Source organism: Borostomias antarcticus (assembly GCF_949987555.1).
Source record: "Borostomias antarcticus genome assembly, chromosome: 24".
Classification (NCBI taxonomy): Eukaryota; Metazoa; Chordata; class Actinopteri; order Stomiiformes; family Stomiidae; genus Borostomias; species Borostomias antarcticus.
The window spans coordinates 9,759,683-9,787,087 of NC_140257.1; the positions used below are offsets into that span (position 1 = coordinate 9,759,683).

Sequence of the window (27,405 nt, forward strand, 5' to 3'; positions counted from 1 at the left end):
ACACACACACACGCAAGCACACGCGCACACGCACACACACACACACACACATTAATGTCGCTATGACTGCTCTACAGAGGGATGTAGAGGACATAAGCCGATCCATGTACTGTAAGTAAACAAAGCTAGAGTATAATCTACTCCTTTGAACATTAGCAAACATTTTAGAATGAAAATCCAATCCTTCCTTACCACTGTATTTTTCAAAATTACCCCAAATAATTTAGCTAATTGTCTGTGGACTCCAGCCTTTTTTTAATTGGTGGGAGCCTCAACAAAAGCTCTATGTTCTTTTTTATGTATGCTCATTATCACATACAGTAAATCACTGACTAGGATATGGTCTAAATCCAAGTGAATCGAAGTACAGTATATAGAACATTTCTGATTAGTCTCTCCATTTTATGAAGTAAAAATAGGCTGATTCAAACAGGCTGACCTTGATTTGAAATATAGCCAAATCTCTAAAGACACTGCAACAGCTAATTGTATCACTTTCATCAAGAGTTTCACTTAAACTTAATATTTCATAAGATGCCTTTGAAGTAAGTCTTCTTGATTACTTTGACCTGTCAGTCCTTTCAATGCCAAATGAGACAGATCTATTTACCACTAATGTCTTTTCTAATGGTGAATGCAGAGGCAGACCACCCAGTGTCATAATCACACCTTTGAGCGCGATATTCCATGTGGTCGTATAAATAGAAAATGAATTGGCTGTCTTCCACCTAGAAACCCCAGTCCGATCACCCTGGTAATCTCACCGAGAAACCTTCTATTGCCACTCAACATGGTATTGATCTGGTCACACTTGGACATTTAAACATCTATCGCAATCGCAGGTGTCCATCGATCTTCGTCTACACATTCATATGGCGTCCATACCGTCTTATAATCAATCTCATTGACAGAAACATTTGGAGGAATCCCACTACTGTCCAGTGGTTATGGGTATATTAGCATAATGCCACCACGATATTGCAATGGTGAAAGCTGGAGTAAGTACTAATCAATTGATAAAAAGCCTGGAGGTATCGATTTGGGTTTAGATGGCATTAGATTGCAGCCCGACCATTGCAAGATCTCTTATAGTATAAACGGTTAGCTATAAAGGGGAACATGTGACTCTGGCTACCCATAAACACTCACCCGTTCCCTTATAGAGGCCCAGGAGATTTGCAGAAGCACTAAGAAATTCTACTGTACTGGTCCTTTACATGGCTAGAGAATGAGCAACTCAAACACACACCAGTGATTTTCATGTTTCATCGGCTTATTGGTGCACTCTGAAAAGCTGGTGGTTGTACTTTAGCGTCACTACGGTATCTTACACATCCGAGAGGGATAAAGGGGCTTTAGTGTTACTGTTCTTGAGAGAGAGGAGAATAAGGGTGGATTCCCAAGCGAAGGTTACAGCATAATGCTGCTATTTGTTTTTCCATCCAGTCTTTCTCGCTCCCTCTCTCTCAAAGGACATATTTAACACAGCTTCTTCAGCAGTACATCCTGAAGAGGCTTTATGTGTGTCAACCCCGTTGCTATAAATCTTGTCGAGGGAGTTTGGGTGAGTGAAGCCAGGGGTGTGGGGGCCATTTTGGATCAACTGCACCATACTGTGAAAAGGACCATGGCTCAGCTTGGGGTGCCTTGAAAAAGATATATATTGATATTTGGAGGGTGTCAGGAAAAGGACAAGGAGCATTTGATGACGGGACTTTTATTGCAGAGGAGATGGGACTTACTGCACTGGTGGCCCTGCAGGACGACATCTTTGATGGCCAACAGCCCCCGCTGCCCTGAGGTCACCACTTCAAAGACGATCTGAGGAGCAGAGAGAAGGCTCATAACCACGGTGATAAATGGAGCGCGCGCTCCAAATGGCACCCGGGCTCCGTCCGCAACAGCCAGCCCCGGCTTACGAGCCTCGTCATCCATTTTGATTCCGTGCCTCGGCTGCCTCCGGGAACAAGCGCGTGGGCTCTCTGTGCCGGCTGATGTGATCTCTATGAGCATGTAGAGGAGATGAATGGTGGTGCTGAGATGTGAGGGTGAGACCAGGCGCCTGATGAGTGTTATAGTAGCGCCACCACAGCGGGAGACCAGGAACCTACAGGTTGTACTGGGTATAGTACATTAAGGTCTATGGGAAGGGTAACAATGCTATGTTGGCATACAGAATTCAAAAGTGGCTTCCGATTTACAAATGGATTCAGAGATTTTCTTGGTCATGTGAGCTGCTGTAATATAAAACACAGTGGGGGTGAGGGGGGGGGGGGGGCATTAACATTAAATAACACAGGGTAATTTTATGTAAATAATACATGACAGTACTGTATAATAAAATAAATAATAGTAGAATAAAAAAATACCAGGCTAAAAGAAGGTCTTAAGGTTCTGCTTAAGACTCTTAACAGACTGTGACAGACGCTCAGATTCCCAGGCAGACCGCTCCGAAGGCAGAGACCTCTGGGGACCACGGCCACACACACACATACTGTACAGCGCTGCAGCAGCACGGCGCTAACTCCGCACTAATTCTGTGTGTAAGGCGTGACGAGCGAGGGCGCGTCCCGGGAGAATGTCAGAGTTATGTAGCGCAGGCTGCTGCTGCCAGATAAAAAGGGAAATGGAATGCCGGTCCTTCCCAAAAAACCCAGGGCGTGGTACGGAGACCAGCAGCGCCACACACACACACACACACACACATACACGCACACACACACACACACACACACGCACGCACACACACACACACACACACACACACACACACACACACACACACACAGTACACACATACACAGACTTGACATGTTCCACATGCCATCATTACCTAAATATACCCTACACACTCCACTGTATGCTACACACTAATTCATATAGTCCTTTTACGGTAGTGATGAGGTTAGGAGAATGTCCTGCTCTTCTGGCCGGAGCCGAGTGACTCACATCTCCAAAAGATTCCTTTTATATCCCAGGTTGTCATCTGGGAAGCACAATGCTTTCAGATAAGGCTTCTAATTATACTATTTCTCTTTTTTTGGTCTTGTGAAATATTACAGTGAATGGCTCGAGTGCCAATTATGGTCTCATTACAGCCTAATTTAAAGGAAATTAAAAGGCCAACCGCGCCATATCATTGCCACCAGACAAATGAACTGGCCCCCGCTCTCTAATTGAAATCTTTTGTTTGTGCAACAGACATCAGTCTGCCTTGCTAATGGCTTTGATATAATTGATTTGAACATCAATGATAGTGCAGCGCATAATTGAGCCTGACCGATTGAGTGAGAACATACAGTACTCCGGGGACAAAAGCACTTGATGTCACAGAAAAGTTCAACATGGCCATTTATCATAGTGACAGGCACAGAGCATACAGAAGCATTCAGCATCGACATCCCCTGACTGACTATCCCTATGGGACTAAGCTACAGTAAGTAGTAGGTCTAGTAGTAGTACTTAGCATGTGTAGATTGTGCAAATATATTAGCATGCATAGATTGTGCTAATGTGTGCAGGAGTTTGTAAAAAGTAAATGTATATTCCAGTACAGTAGTGTGTAAAGTATTCCAGTACATTACACACTACCGTACTCTAAGTATTCCAGTACATTACACACTACTGTACTCTAAGTATTCCAGTACATTACACACTACTGTACTCTAAGTATTCCAGTGCATTACACACTACTGTACTCTAAGTATTCCAGTGCATGCTGCATGAGGGTGGATTTGTGTACAGTAGCTACTGTAACGTTGTAGTTCTTGGATGGGGAATTCTTTGTTTTTTATCCAGAGCTGGTGCATGGAACCGTGTCAAACTAATATTATAAATGTATCTGACATGGAAAAAACACTGACGTTTGTGATGAAAAGAGGTAAACAACATAGTGAAGATTATGTTGGTCAGTAATATTAGAAAGGTTTTAGGGATGACCTGACAGCAAAGTAATTATCACAACGACTAATTTTGACTAAAAAAGCGAAACCAGTAATTAAAAGATAATTTCCAAGTACCAGGTGGTTCCAGTTTGACAATCACTTAGGTTACTATGCAATTAAAGACACCTATAATTAGCACCATGTTGCTAATTAGATATAATTTTGAGAAATGCTCTTTCTTTTCTCATCTGGGAGAGTGCTGTGCAGAGATCATTAGCATCCTGAAAAGTTTCCCTTGTTGTCAGTTGGAATCATTATAAAGCGAGACGTGCGTTCCATGGGGGTTTGAATTGTACAGTAACATATGCTAGGGACTTCCTGCACACACTGAGATGTATCATACCTCTTTTAGGTCCCACCATCCAAGAGCAATGTGTGTGTTCAAATAAACGCTCCTGAACCAGTACAACTCTGTATGTCACCCCCATGAGAGGGGGACTGTCACAAAGCAAGTGTGCAAAATGGTACAGTATGTATTCAGAGTCAACAATGACAAAAGTCTTACAGAAATGTATTGTCAAGGCCATTACGAGGCTATATGTACTGGAGCAATACAGATCCTAATACAGTCTATAGATATAGTATATGTTTTATACAGCTTTCTAACAACATAGCACACCTTTGGAATACAGAAACATGAATGTTCTACAAGGGTCACTATGGTGTCAACAGTGAATGTGAACTGTTGCTGGGGCTACACTGTCACTCTATGTGGCCCTTCTTAATGAGCAGAGGAGAGGGCTGGCTCCTCCTGGCTCCTCCTTCTTAATGAGCAGAGGAGAGGGCTGGCTCCTCCTGGCTCCTCCTTCTTAATGAGCAGAGGAGAGGGCTGGCTCCTCCTGGCTCCTCCTTCTTAATGAGCAGAGGAGAGGGCCGGCTCCTCCTGGGTTCTATTGAATAGCGAGAGAGTGTTACCTCGTTAACTACGTTATCAGGGTCACTGTGATGAGCAGGCAGGATCTCTCCCTTCTCCTCCATGGCCCGGCGCTGGCAGCCATAATGAAATAATTCACGGGGGCTCGATCTCCCATTGGGAGGTCAAGGGGTCTCTCTGCCTCAATTAACATTTGGTTTCTTCTCGGGAACCAGCCGGGGTGAAGACTAATAGGCAGGCATGTGTGAAATCACCCAGGCCAGTCCCACAGTCATGCGCATCGGTAAGTGAAAATGAGTTTTAGGGATAAAAATAATGTGATTTGGAACCAACTCTGATGGGAAAGAGGCTGTATATCACCCTGGGTACAGTACCTGGAAGATACAGTGTTCTTACCAATGAATCATCTTACCTTTCGGATCATTGAGTAATCTTATGGAACATTGTGCGGCTGTTTTGGGCCCTTTAGATGATAATTACACGTGTCACATATCTTATATGTTTAGCAGTCATTGGTCAATGATTGGCTGATGAATTATATTCTCTACCATGAGGTAGCTGTTCCTTGGCTATACAGCACAAACATACAGTAGCTCATCCTACATTGGCTTCTCAAAAGTCCCAGGTCTCAGTGCTGAAGTGCCGCTCACCTGGTAGAAGTTGGGCCAGTAGGTGCTGATGGCCAGCTCCACCTGTCCCCAGGTGCGCGTGGCGGGTCCTGACACGTTCCACACGGGCATGCCCATGGGGCTGTTGTTCTCTTTGATGTAGACGTTGAGCTGCCCGGGGTTGCTGCCCTCCCGGCCGGAAACAAAGTACTGGAAGATGACACAGTGGGTGTCGTTCTCCTTCAGCTGCGGGGTCAGCAGCAGGGCCTTCTGGCCGGCGAAGCGGCCCGACGTGTTGACCATCATGAAGGCCGAGCCTGGGACAAAGAACACGACGGCGCTGTGTTAATCTGTGTGTGGTACTCAGGCATGGACAGGTAGTGGATGTTCTGTTGTGTGTGAGTGTGCTTGGCTGTCAAGAGACGAAGAGAGGTGTTCACTGCTAATACCATGGTTTGGCTGGCATCTTTGAGCATAAAGACTACTTTTCACACATCTTATTCTTCCGACAACTTTAAACGTTAGTTTGAGCTCAAATTATCTCGGAGGGGGGGGGGGGGTTATGAAAAATCAATAGCTAAAAAGAAACATTCTGCAGAGTAAGACCCATTTAGATTTCCTCATTTTGATTTAACATTAAAGGTTAATCCAGTTCTCTCCTTGCCTGCCAATAACACAAGTGAGAATGATTATATTGACAAAACCCTCAATGAAATGGGCAGAGCCCACACAATTTGTCATCATCACATAGCTTTTAGTTCAGTAGACAAGCTAGGAGGGCATGAGACCAAGAGAGGAGCAGGAAGGCTGCAGGCTTGTGCTGATAGAGCGACGTCAGCGCCTTTCCTAACCCACAAGCACCTCAACCAGGGCTTATACCTCATCACCTCCCCAGGCTTACGACCGGGAGAGTACTGATAGAACCCCCCCCCCCCCCCCCACATGTGACCATTTCCCCACAAACACCGCTTTATCCAAACCAAACCGAAAAAGCTAGCAGCTAGAAGCGCAGGTGGGCGTTATTTCTACTGAGTGCGTTTAAACGATTCGGCTTATTTTCAATGAAAATAGCAGAGCGCGCAGTACCGTTCATCATCATCCCTCAGGATGCGCGTTTCAGGTTTTTTCAGGAAATTGACTAGTGAGCAGAAAGCTAAGCAAGAACGCCTCCTCCTCCTTTACATCAGACCTGCACAGACAGAGAAACTGTGATGGATGGGAACAGAGAGCTGTTTGTCATCTGTCTCCAGATCCACGGGGGCGCTGGAGTACGACGGGTAAAACGGGTGAGAGATGGTGACTACGGTACGCTGGGCCCTGGAGATGGTGACTACAGTACGCTGGGCCCTGGAGAAGGTGACTACAGTACGCTGGGCCCTGGACATGTTCACTACAGTACGCTGGGCCCTGGAGATGTTCACTACAGTACGCTGGGCCCTGGAGATGGTGACTACAGTACGCTGGGCCCTGGAGAGGGTGACTACAGTACGCTGGGCCCTGGACATGTTCACTACAGTACGCTGGGCCCTGGAGATGTTCACTACAGTACGCTGGGCCCTGGAGATGGTGACTACACTACGCTGGGCCCTGGAGATGGTGACTACAGTACGCTGGGCCCTGGAGATGTTCACTACAGTACGCTGGGCCCTGGAGAAGGTGACTACAGTACGCTGGGCCCTGGAGATGTTCACTACAGTACGCTGGGCCCTGGAGATGGTGACTACAGTACGCTGGGCCCTGGAGATGGTGACTACAGTACGCTGGGCCCTGGAGATGTTCACTACAGTACCTGGGCCCTGGAGATGTTCACTACAGTACGCTGGGCCCTGGAGATGTTCACTACAGTACGCTGGGCCCTGGAGAAGGTGACTACAGTACGCTGGGCCCTGGAGATGTTCACTACAGTACGCTGGGCCCTGGAGATGTTCACTACAGTACGCTGGGCCCTGGAGATGTTCACTACAGTACGCTGGGCCCTGGAGATGTTCACTCTAGTACGCTGGGCCCTGGAGATGTTCACTACAGTACGCTGGGCCCTGGAGATGTTCACTACAGTACCTGGGCCCTGGAGATGTTCACTACAGTACGCTGGGCCCTGGAGATGGTGACTACAGTACGCAGGGCCCTGGAGATGGTGACTACAGTACGCTGGGCCCTGGAGATGTTCACTACAGTACGCTGGGCCCTGGAGAAGGTGACTACAGTACGCTGGGCCCTGGAGATGTTCACTACAGTACGCTGGGCCCTGGAGATGTTCACTACAGTACGCTGGGCCCTGGAGATGGTGACTACAGTACGCTGGGCCCTGGAGATGGTGACTACAGTACGCTGGGCCCTGGAGATGTTCACTACAGTACGCTGGGCCCTGGAGATGGTGACTACAGTACGCTGGGCCCTGGAGATGTTCACTACAGTACGCTGGGCCCTGGAGATGTTCACTACAGTACGCAGGGCCCTGGAGTGAGACAGGCAAACACCACCTCGAGAAGAACCCTATTTGTTCCATGAGTGGCTCCAGCTTGCCCGCTTGTCTTGTTGTGCTACACTTGTAACGCTCCTCAATTCCATCTGTCTCCCAGGCACAGATAACGAGCGAGGGATCTGTCATGTTTACAGAATGAAACGGGAGAGGAGGAGGAAGAGAGGAGGTGGAGTGGAGAAGGAGAGGAGAAGAGTGCCGAGCTTTCATGACTCTGCTTTGTTTTCCACGCATCTGTGCACCAGCACCTCCCGGCAGTCCGTGTCTAGCCGGAACTCCACAGGATTCGGATCATGTGAGCGTCACGCCACCTTGTAATAACAGGGTAACAGTTATTACAACAACAAGTGCACTTAGTTTTGTTTGAACAATGGAAATGCAATAAAATGTGCGACTTTTTTGTAGGTTATCGGGTCAGCGATTGCCACACACGGAATATGCAATGTGCATTAAGTTAACTGATAGTCACTCTGTCCATCAGTAACTCTCCATGCACACTGCGTATTCAGTGTCATCACTGACTGGCGTAGAAAACACCGATTCCCAGCAGATCTCTCACCCCCGGCCTTGTATAATACTGTTTACCATCAGCCAGTGTTCATTGTGGCGTAGTGGCTACTGAGGACGTGTGACGACAGGTCACGTCCCTTTGATGAAGAGGAGCGAGATGCGGAGCAACATTGAGACACTTGGCTCCGCTAACTTTGATCATGGCGGCTCCATGGAAGGCCTTTGAGGTCCCTTTAATAACACTCAGCCATCTGGTCAGGTGCTGCAACTTTTCGGTTGCTCCCCACAGGGGCGTCAAGAGGCCCTAGGTGTGATCTGAACCAGCACTAATAATCAGATGATGAATAGTTCAATTGAAGCTTGCGTTACAAAGACAAAGAGGCCAGCTCCCGGTGCTTTCCTCTATGATTAAACCAGGTTGCTTACTATTCATTTGAAACAGTCACGTCTTGACACTGTTGCGCAGGAGATTTATGCATCCTAGTGCTCTCTGTGTAGGTAATTAGAGGAAAGTCGGGTCCCCCCAGCAGCAGTGGTACAATTTACCAGAATGGTAATGTAAAATTAATAATACAATAGGTACGACGTGTGTAAAAAGTCCCCTCTTGTTTGATTTAGCATGCTAATATTAACATGCTAATATTCACTACTCTCTTGAAATACATGCACATTTGTAAAAGAATAAATGATGAATATGGCAATATTTTTCTAAACAAAGAGGTGCTCAACAAGACTGTAAACACATTTTGAGTCACTGTGGACAAATAAGAGACCTTTTTCAGCAAGGACAGTGTCTTTCCCTTTGTCTCGACTTGGTATCAACCCACTGAAAATAGTGTAGCAACACCATATTTGACATGACAGTGTTCCACCACACCGACCTGCCACAGCTGCATCCGTGTCCAGGTGACAGGTCCCGACTCTCACCGCCATTCACTCTCAGTGTTCTTTACGCCTAATGGCCACATTCACTGCTGGACCTGCCACACTACGACAAGCTAATTAGCTTACTAGTCTAAGAGCAAATTATAATGAGATTGTCTTGGTGCTGTACTAATGCACGAGTGACACAGAGGAGTGTTTTTCTCCCATCGCTCCCTCTCTCTCTGTCTGCTTAACAATGGCATGTTCCAGACCAATTAAAAATAGAGAGCTCTCTATAGACTTGAGGGCTGTCTGTGCTACTCCACAAAGGGCAGTGCTCTGCTATTGTCTAAGGTATACTGGAGAAGGAGAAGAGATTTATTATCATTCCAATGTAGGCCACTTTCACCTTCTGTTAAGGTGATGAGTGAACATGGAGGATAGTACTGTATACCGTATGTCTAATGGAAAATGAATGAAATGAATTGGCGACAGACAAAATGCTCCTCATGCCGATACTACAGTACTGTACGTTGTTATGCAGCCATAAACAAAGTCCCCCAGTTGAAAACATATAATTCCATTCCGAGTACAGAGATTCCTGAATTGGTCAGTACAAAGATGTCTGAAGATTTTTTTTGTAACAGTTGAAATCATCTATTTTTTGAGGGGGTCCCAAAAATGTTGAAGCATGAATTGTACCATTATCGGCTGCCTGCGTTATGTCTATTATTGCAACTAGAAATGGTGCTCAGAGAGCACAGACCTCCGCCCCTGAATGCATACTGTGGCCCTGCGTATGCCAAAATTGAATTGCTTCTAAATTATCCCATGCTACACCCCTCCACCGAGTTTCATGAAAAGCAGTCTGGTAGTTTTTGTGTAATCCTAGTCCAAAAAATGAATGGAGGTGAATGGCCATCTGGGTTGTGTTTGGGGGGCTCGTGATTCATTGGGGAGGAGGTAAAAATGACTGGAGGTGAATGGATGGCTGTATTTAGCTGGCTCTGTGATGCCCCCCTCGGCTCACAGCACACCCCAGTCCAAACCCTGTGTCTCTAACATCCTCACACAGGTAGCTGGCTTCATTCTAAATCTTGTTTACATTTTGTGTAATCCTAATCCAAAAAATGACTGGAGGTGAATGGGTGGTTTATTCGGCCAGCTCTGTGGTGCCCCCCTCGGGTCACAGCCAGTGGGGGGCAGTGCGGTGCACTCCATGCTCTCCGCCCGCACACCCCAGTCCAAACCCTGTGTCTCTATCACCCCCACGCAGGGAGCTGGCTTCGTTCTTAGTTTTGTTTTCATTTGTGGATCTGGCCAGTGATTCGGATCTGTTCCAAAAATGTAATGGGTTCTAAGGTCGTCCATTTAATGGGTTCTAAAGTGGGCCTGCTAACAAACACACACACACACACACACACACACACACACACACACACACACACGCCACTGTAAACAACCTCTCGCCCTGCAGTGTTGCTGGGGCGGAGGTAATTATTTTACAATGTTAACCTATTAACACTAGATGTTTTATTACAATCTATGTTCATCATCATCAGCTAGGCCTGTAACAATTATTACATAACAGTCAAACCGCAATTTTTTTAAAAGTGATTGTGGTTACTTTGTTGAACCATGATTGTGCATCCCCCCCCCCCAAAAAAAATAAAAAAAATAGCTAAGGGCCCATTTATAGTCATCGCAAGCTACGCTAGCGCGAGCTACGCAAGGTGAAGTTGATGCGTCCTTGCGTAGTGTGTCACGCCAAAAATTTTAACTTTACGTGAGCGCAAGTGCTATTTACACACGAACGGACAGGGACACTGACGGCCCACCCCACCCCTCCATCCGGCCCGGGACATGAGGTCAAAAATATAATGTAATCCGGCCCACAAAATGATTCCTTGTACATGGCGCCGGCAGGCAGGCCTACAATACGAAACTTAACTCACTCAAACGCGGGATGAAACGGGGCTGTGACTGTGCGCGGCGCTGGCGTGAGAGGCGAGGGCTGCATACAGCCACAGGTGCCATCAGTCCGCACTCCGCACACGACTATGAACTATGAATGGAATGCTGCTTGCTGGCTAGCTAGCCACCGAGAGGCTGTTCATCGGTAACTAACGTTAGGAGCAGGTAGGTTAGTTTAGGAGCAGGAAGGTAGTTTCAAGAAAGATGGACATCGCAGTATGTGTTGTGGAGTTCAATGGAAATGCTCTGCCTGATACAAGGAAACCGTTGCCGTTCTGAAGGAATATAATCTCAAGCGTCATTCGTTACTCGATTAAACATGGAGAACAGCATGAGATGGGAGGGAGACGAGAGGAAAAAACGAGCCATGCAGCTACAGAGAGGGCTAACATCTGCAAAGTCTTGCGAGATAAGTGTTTGGCAAGAAATAGAATAGTAGCCTACAATTTTTAGGAGCTACTATCCATTTCTTGCCAGACACTTATCTTGAATACATTTTTAGGCTGCCAGGGACTGGGGACCTCCCGCATTGCTGGTTCCTCCCACGGCCGCTGCAACACACCCCACACACAGATGCCGACACCCGCAATTTTTGTAGGCCACATAACGATAGCGTATCTGTCTATGAGTCCTGCTCCTGGCTGGCTGCTCCACTCGTCACATCCATTGTCCAAAGAGTCCCGGTGAACACACTCCCGTCACACAGTCATGGGCTCAATCTGACTCCAGATCAGCACCACCATCCCAAAAGTCACTGTCGACCCCACGTCCACAAGGGCGGAGCAGGTCACCCCCTTCACTGCCACAGCAACGCAGCCAGAGTTTCCACAACAGCCAGGCTCTCTTTCTCGCCTCCGCCATCTCCAAGGCGACCGCGCGGGAAGAGGGCCTGCACGTGATGCAGCAGGGGACGTCCTCGTGCCCAAGCTCCTCGACGGCCATCTTCACAGCAGCTTCCTCACGGGCAACCCCTCGCCTCCACGCTCGCCAACCAGGAAAAACCCTCGCTAACTTTGTGATGTCCTTCCACCATCTGCGTGCTCCGTCTTCCTTCCAGTCTCTCGACTTCTCCTTCCTCACTCTCGCCGTTCCACCGAAGAGGTCCATGCCTCGAGCTAGCAAGCTAGCTCACTTTCACTTTTTAGCTAAGATAGCTAGCTCACGTCAGGATTTCCGTACCTCCGTCGCCTAGATGATTTCACTTCTGACACCAGTGTGGCAAAAGGAGGAGTCATCAGTGAAAATTGTCTGTAACGATGCCTCGCGATGCAGTTTAAAATAAAAAAAATTGTGTCAGGATTCAAATCGGTGCGGATGAAAGAGCATCGCGATGCCCTTTTTTTAACAGCAGAGGGCGCCAGTCTACTTTTAACTTCACTGCGTGGAGCGTCTGCGTCATGCGTCACTTATTTCTGACAGAACGAGAAACATGACAGCGGCAAACATGGATGTATCGAGTGAATCCGAAATCCAGGATGCACCCGCAAGTTTCAAGTCAGATGTGTGGACGCATTTTGGCTTCCCTGTTTTCAGAAATGAAAAGGGCGAGAAGTTAACAGACAAAACAAAAACAGCATGCAAGTTATAATTTGTCTGCAAGTTCATCTTGTAAAAAAAATCGTGAGAAAATCGTCAACCTTGCATCGTGAATCGCATCGCATCGTGAGTTGAGTGAATCGTTACATGCCTAGTAGAGATGCGAATATTGCGGATATATCTGCATCCGCGGGTGGGTGGGCCAATAAAAATCAACATTGTGATTAATTTCGGGTGGATTGCGGGTGGATTTGTCAGTTATATTCGTATTTAATAACTATTATAATTATTATAAGTATATATATTATAGCCTACTATAACAATTGCGAGAAAGCGTGAATACCCTTTACCACTTCGTCAACCGAGATCCTGCGAAAGTGAGCCTATAGCCTAATCTTTAAATTGTTTAAGTCAAGAAAGTGCGCCTATATGAGAAGCGAATGAGCACGAACGGCTGGACATAATTTAAATGTAAATAAAATAACTTAAAAGTGTGGCGGGTTGGGGGCGGGTCTCTAAATTTTAGAAGATAATGATGTCGGGTGGGTGGCGGGTGGATGATTGATGAGTGCACGCGGGTTCGGGTGCGCTCAAACTCCATCCGCGCATCTCTAATGCCTAGTGAGAATAAAAGGGTTTATTAAACAACGCAACTAAAATAGACAAGACACAAAATGCTCTGGAATACACACACTAGGAAGGGGAATAAATGGACGCATGAGGGCGCAAGAGACAGAACGGGAAACGAAGCCGCCTTTTATTCCCGCCTAGCCAGGCCACGCCCCCCCTGCTGCTGCCAGGCAACCACAACTCTGTTCCGCAGAGTCACTACACACTGTCTGTTTTTAACATACAAACACCACTGCTCAAGAACCCTTCTGCTACCTAGAAACCTCCCGTCAGGGCATGCTTTGCAAATACACCCATCCACCCAAAAATGTTTTACAATTTTTGTAAAAAGAAAGTTGTTATTTTATTTTACAGTTCTATTGTTCATCACCATTATTTCTAAGACAATTAATTGTATAGCAAATTTTGTTATTCAGTCCTTCATATCAACCAGATTTATTTGACTAACTCAGATGGCTCGCAGAAAGTCATCTTTTTTGGTTCTGGTATTTTTTGTCGACCATATCAGGCTTCAATCAGTGTGCAGTGTTCTATACAGGTGTACTGTATGCTTGTTTTCATGCTCTACTGAAAAGCAAGCAATCTGTCATTATTCTGTATTTTATCTACTGGACTACTGTATATGTTTCAATTGACTAATCTAATCTGGCTATGTGTAATCCCACAACTGCCACAAGATACATTCTGACCAACCCCATAATCAATCAAAAAGCAGTCTTGGTGGCTTAATGATATCATCCACAGGACAGACAGGCATCCGGATTAACAACAAAGGTATAGGTTGCCTTTATCCAGCTTCTGAAAGCTTCAACCAAGTTAATACTTTGACTCTTCGACTTGCCTACATTGACAAGGCGTTTGGGGAATTGGCCAAACTTTAGTAATTTGCGATAGACAGGTAGCTTTCCTCTCAAGGGTCCACTGCCGGAGGACATTTTTCAAAGTGGCACCTCGGAGTGGAGGCTTGGTGGTAAATTGGTGATCAATCACAAGCTAAATGCTTCATCTGACATCACAAGCCACTAAGCAATTTCATGTGGTAGTATTTTATTGCGGCTAGCATCTTCGGATAAGATTGATACTATGGCATCCGAAAACCCTTTTTTTCTTCTTGCCACTCTTACAGTATCATAAACAGACACTTGTCTGCCAGTGTGGAGTCATGTTAAGAGATACTCATTTGTCAGCGCAGAATGCTAAGCTATGTATCCGTTAGCCTGAAGCAGAGGATGCACATAATGAGCACCCTCAGTGGGTGGCCTGACTTAAAATAAAATTAAAAACAGCCCTGCTTTCTCTTGCTGTTGTAAACTGGCAGCAGTGGATTTGAAACCGATAGCTCAGCGTAATGTGATGATTTGCTATCAACGTTGACATACCCATTCTAGAAAAGCAGCAGAAATGCTTCAATCCAACAGCCTGTTCATACTGTATATGATAAGGAGGAATATTTTTCACATGGGTACTGTACTAGCCTCACCTAATTTAGTTGACACGGACATGGAAATGTCTGCTACTAATTATCAATTTCTATAGGTTGGGGCTATTTAGCTTCATTATGAGTTGAGTGATGGCCTGGGTGGGGGATATAATCTGTGGTAATGACTACTGCTCATTATTTCCCCTCCTTTCGGGTCCTGAACTCTGTGAAAATCATTATGTGGAGGAAATCCGAATGAAGGGGCGCTCTTTAAACCCAAACCCTCCAGGTCTCATTTGCTAATAAAATTCTCAGAGGTCACAGCCGCGGATAAGCATGGCAGCCGCTTCAGAAATGTCAATGAAGACAGGGCTATTCTCACTTTCTGTCACCAATCAAAAATGCTCTCGCTGTGAGGGTTAGTCTGTTAATGTGAGGAGCCACGGCCTTCGCACAATTTCCCCAGCTGGCCAGAACCTTCCCCTGTGTCCTTTTGAAATCCAAAAAGAAAAAGAAAAAAAGAAAGAAAAAAAACACGAGAAGAATAGGTTTCTGCCATAAGCGGCTTCCGGTGGGGTTCTTTATGGATGTCTAGTCGGTTCACTAGAACCACTGATCATTCAAGACATATTTTAAGTCAGAGTTACAGGCAAGAAGCACTTGAATAACAGCAGGTACAGCATCTGCTGAAATGCCCTCCTTTGGAAATAGGTTGATTGTTGGCTATTGAATTATTGCGTTGTGGTTTAATATGGATTATTGGCACTCTATACCGATATCCTCTTAATGACGCAAGCGTCTGCAACAAGCACATTAAACGGCTACCCAAGGTCTTTGTTACCTAGCTATATGATTAGCCATAATTGTTCACACCACACACACTAAATTGAAATATAGTACACAAATATGTCCTGCATCGTGACCAGCATGGATTAATAGAGGGCAGACATCCAGGTGGTGTGTGTCATGACCAGTTTGTGTAGAGTATGGTGGATGGTAATGGTAAATGGACTATACATATAACGCTTTTATCCAAATTGTTTTACAATGGCCTCTCATTCACCCATTTACACATACACACCAGCCTGCTCATTGGGAGAAATATGGGGTTCAGTGCCCAAGGACAGTTCGACATGCCAGGATTCGAACCGCCGACCCCACAATCATTGGACAACCCGCTCTACCTCCTGAGCTACAGCCGCCCCAGTAAAGTAAATGGCTCAATCCTATTTTGAAGGAACGTCCTCACCATACCAACATGACAAATTGTAAATCTTACACTGCTGTCCGGAGGAAATTAATTTCCGAATTGATCAGACGAGGTAATTTGCTGTACTGTTTTGGCACCTTAATCATATAATGGTGTTTCTCCTTAACCTTTTGACCTTCCAATCCCCCACACAGGAGGTGCACGCAAGTTCCAGAAAAAGTTGGGGATGCCGCAAACACAATTAGCTTATTTTCACATCACGCACACCCCACCCCCCCACCCCCAGCAAATCTCATCTTTTGCTGATGTGATTTAAATTCTGATTTAATTTCTGACGTCCTTCAGTCGGTGGCTCTCCTCTCCTCCACCAATCTAAGTGGTTCTCGCCTCTTCCTCTGTATGAGCCCTGGTCATAAACTATACACAAAAACAACCTCTGTCCGGGTAAGAAAGTCAAGGCCCTATCTTCAGTCAATTCCATTCACCAGTCTCAGTACATACCTGTCACAGAAAAATGAATGCAGAATCAATCACTTTATCCATACGCATTGGTGACCCTCTAAAACATGATAACCCACTGAGTTGAGGAATGAGTGGCGCTGACATTTACGCATTACCAACCTGCGACAAAGAAAGCAATCTGAGTCGGAACAGATCACTCGCCCTCTGCGAAACCTTACTCTGCCAATTCTCCTGTATTGTTTAGGCTGCGTTATCGACCATGGACACCGGCGGCCGCACGTAGCAACTGTATGTGTGTGTGTGTGTGTGTGTGTGTGCTGGGGGGGGGGGGGGGGTCCATTTTGTCCTTATACATATTTAGTGCTAAACATTGAAAACAAGACAATAAGCTATTCAGACGAAGCTGCGATTGCTATTGTGCTTAGCATAAAACAAAAACCCTAATTAATCTCAGTTAGAGGACCTCTATTCTCTGCCTCCCATGCCCATTATTCCCCAGAATGAGTCTCTGGAGAGACAGCACGGAGCAGCAGCCCACAACTGGCAACATCCATGGCACCATCAGAGAGAGGAGGCAGCTACTGCACCAGCTGGGGCTCACTAAAAACAGCTCCACTTTTAATGGCATCTGGACACTCCCTACAGCAACAGTAGCATCAGAGACAGGGAGCGAACGTCCTCACAAAGTGGTCCATTGTTCTCCAAACCTCTCATCCAGGTCTCCACAGAGAACGTTCCGACAGCCCAAGGGGAAGGAACATGAACCTGCACTCTTTTTGAATGGTTTCTTCAAACCCATTCAGGAGTTGTATTATAGGCATCATACCAGTGCTTTGAATGCAACTGTCATTTGAACAGCACGGGGCTAATTCCAACTCTGGATGTCGCAGAGTTTTGATATGGCTTCGCAGTCAAAACAACCCAATCCAGATAAGGGCACTTGCTTATGATGGGGAGTCGGCTTTGCAGTGGGCGTTTCCAGCGGGCCTGGGAGAGAGGGAGAGAGGGAGAGAGAGAGAGAGAGAGAGAGAGAGAGGGCGCACTGGGGTGTGTCCATACAGACACGGAGAGACCGAGAGCTGTGCCGAGCCACCCCGAAGGAGCCCAAGCATGCAATCAGAGCCCAGCAGAGGGATAAACAAGGGTCCTCTCTGTCCAGACATAGCAATTAGGCAGGGGAAGGATCCTCGTAAACAATGAAGGGTTTCAGGCCCAAGTTTGGGTTCGTCTCTTCTACCTCATGCGGCTATGGAGCTCGTTTCCCCATCGCGTTTCGTTTCCCTTTTTTTCTGCTCTTAGTCCTATTTTATTTCTGTGGTGGGCTGGAGCGGAGCCAGTTGGGGTTTCGGTGGCCAGGGGAAGCTGGGTAGGAGCAAACACGGCTCTCTGAGCTCCAGGCACAGGAAGGACAGTAAGCTTTACTATTGGGCTTGTAACCACAACAGGTTCATCAAACAAGCACTGGTCACATTCAATCCAAGTCAACGTGACTGGGCTGTGGATGTGCAAATCACTCAGCTACCGTATTTCAAGTACTGTAACACTCCTCTTTCAAACCGGCTCTGAAGGTTAGCTGAGGGTTACTGAAGGTTGTCTGATCTAGGAATCAGAAGTCTGGTATGAGTTAACACTGTTCAGAAAAGGAAGATGGCCTGGTTACAAAGGCAACAACATCATCAACATGAACATCAGCTCTGAAGTTTCCACGTCCAAACAGGTCCACTGTTTAATGGGGCTTTGAAGAGCTACACTGAAATGAAGCTAGACTGACTCAAATGAATGAGATGGTTGAGTAGAAATGTATTCATCCCAAATTTGCAATTTTGCATTGCAAATTATATCTGATGCTTTCATGTAAAAATGAAAACTTCTCCAGAGCAATAAGGTTATTATCATGCTTAATATTTTTTCGGTTTACGTACACACAACCCCATTTTGACAGATGCCTGCCTTTCCACATGTTTGAGTTAGCTATTGTTCTTCCTCTTCCAATGTAAGCATTGAGGACAACAATCCAGGTAGTATAACAATTTGATCCCTAAACACGGTGAGGTGGTTTTGTGGAGATAAATAAGAACAGGTTGAGAGAGTGAGACGACAATCAGTGATGAGATGGCTTCTCCACAGGGATGGCTTTCACCTAAATGCATTTCGCTGCCCTCATCAAACCTCTCTCTAGTCATCCTAAAACAATTTCAGCCGTCAAGAGCACTACATCTCATATCTTTTTCAAAAGCAGTCAAAGGGGACAGATTAGGATTTTGAATGGCAGGGTGGAGTGCTCAACCTGAGATCTGGAGACAGAGCTGCACCCTGCTAATTGCCCACAATTCAAGATGCAGTGGGAGAAAGCAAGCCTATCTGAAGTGCTCTCTGGGTGGAAAGCACAATCAGAGACACCACTTAACACGACACAGGCTTTAAATCAGATATGTTAAATTTAGGCCGCACGCAATGTGTTAATTTGTGGGTCACGGCGTCTCTGGATCCGGTTTTAACCTTCGCCCAACCTCCTTGTGTCCCCACATAAATCAATTCCCATGCAAAAGTGAATGCTTCTCTCTTCCCTGGCAGGTAATTTCTCCAGGGTGGTGTGACACACACACAGACACACACCCAGACACACACACACACAGACACACACCCAGACACACACACACAGACACACACCCAGACACACACACACACACACAGACACAGACAAACAGGCCTAGGTGGCAGGCTGCTTAAAATTAGCGAGGGCTTCCTAATTAATTCCCCCTCTGTCGGGGGGTGGGGTGGGGTGTGCACCGCAATCTATCTGCGATGCAGCCTTTGTGAGATTAGGCGTCAGATAGGAGAGGGAAACAATATCCATTAGTTCGCGGCACTACCTTTGTTATAGCATGAAAAAACTGCCATTCCATTAGTCTAATTCCTTGGGTGCCGTCAGCTCGGTGGCACTGATATCTCCCCGTTCCAAATCAAATAAAAAAGCGATCAATGGAACGTTAAGGAGACTGATTGTGTGAGGCAGGCGCAAAACGCGGGGAAAGCATTCTAATGAATTTCAATATGCGGCTGATGGGCAAGAATTCTTTAAATAAAATGTATTGAAGTATTTTGATATGAAATTCACTGTCGTTGCTTTTGTCTCAATTCCTATTATTGTCACAGAGAAGTAGGGGAAGCAGTTATTGATGGAGGGACCAGGCGGCATCAACATCAGAGATGAAAGTGTAGGAAATGTCATTATCCCACCAAAAGAACTCCCAGCATTGCTGTCTTTCACAGAGCTTATTGGTTCAGCTGCATGATGGGAAATCCCAGTTACTCTATGGGAGAAAATGGACATTTCACACGTATTGTATTGAGAGGTATTGTATTATTTGACTGCCATGCAGTGAATGGCTGCAAGCTCATTTTATCATGGAAAACATACAATCTAGATCACTTTTTTAACAAAAAGAGGCCTTCAGTGAATGAGAATGCTCATTCAATTTCACTACACGCAGTGACTATGTGTGGAAGAGCTTTGAGATTTTTTGCACAAAAGCGTATTTCCTTTCAGCCAGTGCGGTTCTCATTCCATCTCTCCAGTCTGTCGGTGTCACCTTGCTTACCTGCGGGCAGCCAGGGATCTGATGTGGGCTTCTCTCTGGTATTGGCCTGCTCCCAGTCAAGGTCATCCTCTCTGCCTTGGCTGTATCCGCACGCTGCCAGCGGCTTCTCGAAGTCACAATCGCCTGCCACATAAGAAGGAAATTCATATTGTTAAGGCTTTTTCCATTAACTCCGCGCCCAAATGAATGAACACATAAATTACATTCCCTCTCTCTCTTTTTTTTTCTCAACCCGCGGTATTCATAATGCAATATGCCCGACAATGAGATACATTTAAGAGAGACAGAGTGAAGGATTACTATAGCAGGCGAGGCACAACATACATTACCGTCATTAGCAACACAGCAGTCCAATTTCACAATGACAAGTATGAAGTGTCCAAACTCCATCATCATTAAGCATTATGTTCCCAAACTGCACCATCTAGCATACATTGATTTATTTTCCTGCAGCTGGCCATAGAACTAGGCTGTTCATGGGCCTTTAGTCCACACAGCCACTGTAATCCTTTTCACTGGCCGCTCTCAAAATGACAGCAAGGAGCCATTAGAGCCCAGATCTCAACTCAGCCAGTGTGTGATCGATTAATACAAATTCCCCTTTATTCCTCACACCTAAAAGGCCATGATGAGAATGTAAAAGTTGAGCTTCTTTTGTTCAAAGTGCTTTTCGATTCACTCATAAATCTAGGAAAGGTTTATCAGAGAAATACTAGGAGGGGGAGAGTTCATACAGACTGAAAACAACCATGGCGAGGCTGCCTCTACACCACAGGGGTCCCCTTTCAAAGTATTTCAGCCGGTTCTGAGGAGAAAACCTCTAGAACTAGAACGACTGTTATTAATAGTGCATGAATATAAGCTTATAGCCTGGATCCTCAAAATAAAAAAATTGACATTCTGATTTCACTTTTTTTAAGTTCTCAAATAATACACCGACTGCATGTTTTGACTAAATAACGCAACACCAAAACCATAACCACTACACAGTATATTACACAAGGATATTTTATCTAGTATCGTGTGAGCCCCGTTTGAGCCAGAGTCTCCGCAGGCCAAAACCCACCTCTCCTCTCTGACGAGCTCCTCGTGACATTCTGCCGCACGTGAGGCCGTGAACAGCACTCTATGTTTGCTCATTTATCTCTGTGGTGACATTTACAGTACGTGTGCAAACGAGCGCCCAAACGAGGTGAACACAGAGTAATTAATATGGATCTGGACTCATAGTGCAGCAGCTAATGATATATTTGCTGCTTTGCCTGTTTCTGAGTGGGCAGACATGGGGGGCTGGGAAAGATTGCCGATATATCATTATATTGGTAAAAGGTTGAAGGCGTGAACGGACGGATGGCGTGTCTGGTAATGTCAATGTAGCGAGGGTATTATTGACCACAGACCACTGTCTTCTCAGGTCGTTTTGAGCGTAAATCATTGCATGGCACTCTTTTGTCTAAGAGCTCATCACACAGACTATCTGTGGGGGGGGGGGGGGGGCACTCGCTTTGCATTTTTAGATCTGATCTTGGGTGAGATTGGATACAGCTGCGGAGTAGGCGGGCTCTAGAGAGTCCGGGGCCAATCGTGTCGCAATTTAGCGGTTCTGGGGCGCAAGGAGGGCCTGGTGATGACAAGTTAGTGTGAGGCATCAACCGCTCTTTCAATCAACTTCTGGGGACTTTTGGGTGGAAAAGTGCTATAAGCTTCATACACACACACACACACACACACACACACACACACACACACACATGGAGTACAGTACCACTGCTAGCTACTCTTTCTCCTCTCTCATTCCAGCCCTGCGTGGGTAAACCCACACCAGCATGGGGCTCGCACTGCACATTTGCACACACTGAATTAATGTCGAATGATTGATCATTTGTGTTTGTACTGCAAAGACGTGCGCATGAGTTTGTTGAGAGAGAATGTGCATTCATCTAGCTGGGCTATCTGCTGTTGAGTGTCAGAGGGGTGTCAACGATCATTCTGGGACCCCCTTTCCCCCTCCTCCCTTGTCACGTTCCCTCCTAGCGCAGCATGAGGAGCTCAAACAAACCCGAGCAGATGGCTTTTATTAGTGTTTGATATTCAAATCGATGGCATCGCCAAGGAGAGTGATGTATTCAGGGCCAGTGGATGAGAGAGAGAGCGGGGGTTCCAGGAAAATCCAAAGGAATATTCTACTTCTCTGCAAAGAACAAACATGCTGTAACTAGCATAAGCCTTTTGTTTCATTTTGAGAGGTTTAATAATTCGTCAAATGTCAAGTCTGGGTTTAATAATGACCCAGGAGAGAGAGAGGGAGAGGTGATGGGTGTTTGTTGCTGGATACCCCGTCTAGACATCGTAGATTGCATTCGCCAGTCTATTCTCATATAAAATACACTAATTATTTTGTTGACTATCACAACTCGCAATAAGGTCAATCACTTCATTAACCAGAGGAGACAACATTATTATCCAGTGTTCATTTGCTTCATGATTTCTGAGAAGCTGTGCAATGTCAGTCCCGCTCAAAATTATATACACACTATGTACAAAAGAGCCTTTCTCATGAGATACTACAGTATTCCTCCCCCCCTCCCTCCATAGGAACTGTCTATCTGTATCAGTGTGTGGCACACACCAAATATAATCAGCCTTGACAGCCTTTTTAACCGATGTGCCAACAAGAGAGGGGGGTAATAATGCGGTACTATCTGAAGAAGCTTTAACTCCCAGTGAAACGCTGCCCTCTGAGGTGGTCTCTCTGAGAGTGGTCTCTCTGAGAGTGGAGATGAATGTGTGCCACGCTGTCAACATCCCCCCCTTTCACGGGGACCTGGCAGAGCGAGACATAGGCTGGCCCAGATATATGTCATTAAACGATTTATTCCTGAGTGAGAACACACAATGGTCTTTATATTCACACACAGAGTGCATTTCAAAGAAATCTATCCATCTTTTACTGGGCTGAGCCAGGGGCTAGAATCAATATCTCAAACCCTCAATGCTGGAGCCAATTTCTCCTAAAGATTTTCCAGTCAGACTTAAAAGGCCTTCTGTTATTGCACCTGTAACAAAAGTAAACTTTCGGCATTAAAAGCTACTGTGTGAAAGTTTTGTGCGGCGGAGGACTATACGCCCTGCACACCAATGCCATTATGAATAGGTCTATGTGGGATTGTGAAGTGAAAGTAGAATTGGAGGTGTGAATCACTGCCTGGTGGTTCATAATGAGAACATAAAAATAAACCAATAATGCCGGTGTGCTTCCATTTCATAAGAGGACACTTCACAGTGTTGTAGCAGATTTATGGAGGAGCTATTGTAGAGTTGGCATGTCCCTCCCTAACCATTTAGCTCTTCTCACAACCATCATGTTCAGTCAAGCACTTCTAGCATTGGACCTCTGTGGCAAAAGGCCACAGATTTGCATGCTCACTTTTCACTACAAGTGGCAAAAACTGCAATAAACAAAAATGATGACAGCACACAATGCATCCGGAAAGTACTCACACCCCTTTGCTTTTTCCACATTTTCTTATGTTACAACCTTATTCCAAAATTGATTAAATTCATGATTTTTCTAAAAGATCTACACACAATGCCCCACGAGTACATGTTTTAGATGTTTGCAAATATATTAAAAATAGAAAATAAAAATATAATATGTACATAAGTATTTACTCCCTGATATGACACTCAAAATTGAGCTCAGGTGCATCTTGTTTCCACTAATCATCCTTGAGATGTTTCTACAACTTGATTGGAGTCCGCATGTGTTAAATTCAATTGATTATACAAGATTTGGAAAGGCACACGCCTGTCTACAGTATAAGGTTCCACAGTTGACAGTGCATGTCAGAGCAGAAACCAAGCTATGAAGTCAAAGGAATTGTCTGAAGACCTCCAAAACAGGATTGTATTGAGGTATAAATCTGGGGAAGGGTACCAAAAAAATCTGCAGAATTAAAGGTCCTGAAGAGCACAGTGGTTTCCATCATTCGTAAATGGAAGAAGTTCGAAACCACCAGGACTCTTCTTATAGCTGTTGTGAATGAATTTCAAGTCTCAACAAAGTGTTCTGTTTTCCCCCTTGACTGTTGTTCTAAACTTTGTAGTTCGTTCTCATAGATCAGTCTGTTAGAACTACAAATTCTTCCCTGTGTGACATCACTTCCCTGTCCTCTTCATCCTGAAACTGTCACTTCCTTTTTCACTGTATAACCTAACGACCTCGTCCTCAAGTGAACTCACTCCGCCCGGATTCACTTCCTGTGCTGAGTCCGACTCTGCAGAATCGTAAACAGAATAAAACTATTGTCTTTGTTTAAAACCAGCTTGATCGACCACTCAGCGTGTTCTTTGACAATCTAAACTAAACCAAGTAAGATTTTCATTTACACTGGCCACCTGGCCACACCAAGTAATCGGGGGAGAAGGGCCTTGGTCAGGGAGGTGACCAATAACCCGATGGTCACTCTGACAGAGCTCCAGCGTTTCTCTGTAGAGATGGGAGAACCTACCAGAAGGACAACCATCCAGGTTGTCCATCCATCCAACCTGCAGCAATCCACCAATCAGGCCTTTATGGTAGAGTGGCCAGACGTAAGCCACACCTCAGTAAAAGGCACATGGCAGCCTGCTTGGAGTTTGCCAAAAGGCACCTAAATGACTCTCAGACCACGAGAAACAAGATTCTCTGGTCTGATGAAACCAAGATTGAACTCTTTGGCCTGAATACCAAGCGTCACGTCTGGAGGAAATCACCTGGCCAAAACCATTCCTACAGTGAAGCATCGTGGTGGCAGCATCATGCTGTGGGGATGTTTTTCAGTGGCAGGAACTAGGAGTCTAGTCAGGATAGAGGGAGAGATAAACTGAGCAAAGTACAGAGATCCTTGATGAAAACCTACTCCAGAGCGCTCAAGACCTCAGACTGAGGCGAAGGTTTACCTTCTAACAGGACAATGACCCTGACTGAGCACAATGCCAAGAAAATTAAAGAGTGGCTTCAGGACAAGTCTGTGAATGTTAGAGATCGACCGATATGCATTTTTTAGATTATTTAAGGCCGATATTCAATAACACCAATTTAGCCTTTTTTTTTTTGTCTTTTTTTTTTTTACAAAATGACAAGGAGAGAAAGCTGAATTAAAACGCTATGCAAATAAAATAGTTTATATTATGTTTTGATTTTGGTCATCATCTGGGCACACATTATGTTACAGCTCGCACATATATACAAATTGATTTAAATAAATTCCATCCGTCCCCTGTTCTTATTTGAATCATACAACAAAAGAAAAAAAATTATAATAATAATTTTACAAGCTACAGTAGTTGAATGTTGCCATCTAGAACAGGGCAGCTACTGAGAGTGAGACTGAATGCTGCTACTAATCATGAAACACATAACACCTGGGCATGCTTGGTTATCAACGTAATATTAAGACTCCTCCGGGTTCCTTGGCGATGTGCACACGCACGCTCGGTAGCGCTCACCAACATTATGTGGCTCTTTGGCAGTGATGCAATATGGGCTTTATGAAGCCGATAGCTGATATGACACCAAAACGTGAATATTGGCCGTAATTATCGGCCAAGCCGATTATTGGTCGATTTCTAGTGTGATGTCCTTGTGTGGCCCAGCCAGAGCCCAGACTTGAACCTGATTGAACCTCTCTGGAAAGATCTGAAAATAGCTATGCAGTAACACAACCCATCTAACCTGACATAACTTGAGAGGATCAGCAGAGAAGAATGGGAGAAATACCCAGGTGTGCCAAGCTTGTAGCGTCATACTCAAGAATACTTGAGGCTGTAATCGCTGGCAAAGGTGCCTCAACAAAGTACTGATTAAAGGGTCTGAATACTTATGAACATGGGATATTTCAGTTAAAAAAAACATTTGCAAACATATTTCCAAAAATATTTTTTCACTTTGTTAATATGGGGTATTGGGTGTAGATTTTTGAGAAAAAAATGAATTGAATCCATTTTGGAATACGATTGTAACATAACAAAATGTGGAAAAAATGAAGCAGTGTGGGTACAGTACTTTACGGATGCACTGTAGTCTTGTCTTTGCAAGATGGTATTTACAGAGATAGTGGACAGAATGGGTGTTTTCTGACAATTACATTAAAAAATCCAACCTCTTATCCTGATTGTGGTTGACTCAATTAATCTCCTGACAAATAAAACAGCAAATGTAAAGTAATCGTTATGTGGCTTAGTACTTACTTACAGTAGCACTTAACCTGGGAATTCAGATGGGGGAACTTCAATGTGAGTATTGTGGAGGAATGGTGAGAGGGTGATTACTAAGCTATTACTACACTATGTAGCTTGCATATAGCGAGATGTGTAATTTGATAGAGTATCATCCTTTGGAGATACCAACACCTCCACACTCAATGACTGCTGGATTGTCACTCTGGTAGATATCATTGCTGCAAGACCTCCTTGGTCCCTCTGCCAATTCAGCAATTACCAGCCTTCCAACCTGTTCTGTCTGGAAAGAAATCGCAGGTCTTCTCTCCACCCCAATCTGCCTCAATGGCTGCACTTGTTCTAACAAACGTCTAGTCTCCTGGTGTCCCTGTAGACTGAAACCACAAGGCAATCTGTGGTAATTTAAAACCCAATGTCGACTATCTCCCTCCACCACAGCCAGTTTGAAGCCTCACAATCCCACAGCTAAGCCCCTCAGGGACTGATAGGCCCTTTTCACTCTAGCCTTATTTCACTTATCTATTGGCAGCTCCTGCCAAGTTCTATCTTAGCACTGGATTGCATGTATATATACTGTCTGTTTGGGGACTTTGAACTCGGGGAGGGGATTTAGACAATCAATCTCAATATCATTATCAATCAAGTCGTGCTGTTCCCCGCATTGATTCAGGGGGAAATAAAGGGGGTTGGAGTGGAGATTTCCACTGTCTGATTATCTGTCTGACTGGTCCAAAGGCTTGTCAGCTATGTTTCCTACTAAGCAAAACTGACTACAATGATAGAGCAAGACAGACAAGAAAAGAAACATTCCATGATATCCTCCAATGATAACGACAGCACACTTAACAATCCCTGATGATGCTTTCTGATGCACTCATGTGTTTTCCTAAAACTTCACCAACAATGTTTAGCCTCCACTAGTATTTCGAAATGAGAAGAGCTCTTCCTTAACAGGAAGCTTTGCTGTCAAACATCAACATGGTGAATGTGTTCTGCTTCTGCAGTGTGATCACTCCTCAGTTCATGATCAAATCTACCCTTGTACACCGTAAGGTTCATAACAGAGCTGA

At 45.3% G+C, this 27,405-nt stretch overlaps 1 protein-coding gene across 1 annotated transcript in view; it reads right to left on the minus strand.

Moving 5' to 3' along the window:
• The window catches only part of LOC311325505 (receptor-type tyrosine-protein phosphatase mu-like), a gene marked incomplete at both ends in the record, with an annotated part of 143,560 nt that overhangs the window by 91,017 nt on the left and 25,138 nt on the right, over window positions 1-27,405 (minus strand). Inside the window, 3 exons of the mRNA XM_084458219.1 lie at window positions 1,743-1,821; window positions 5,469-5,743; window positions 20,114-20,236. Coding sequence (XP_084314345.1) covers window positions 1,743-1,821; window positions 5,469-5,743; window positions 20,114-20,236 — 477 coding nt within the window. The remainder of the gene's footprint in view (window positions 1-1,742; window positions 1,822-5,468; window positions 5,744-20,113; window positions 20,237-27,405) is intronic.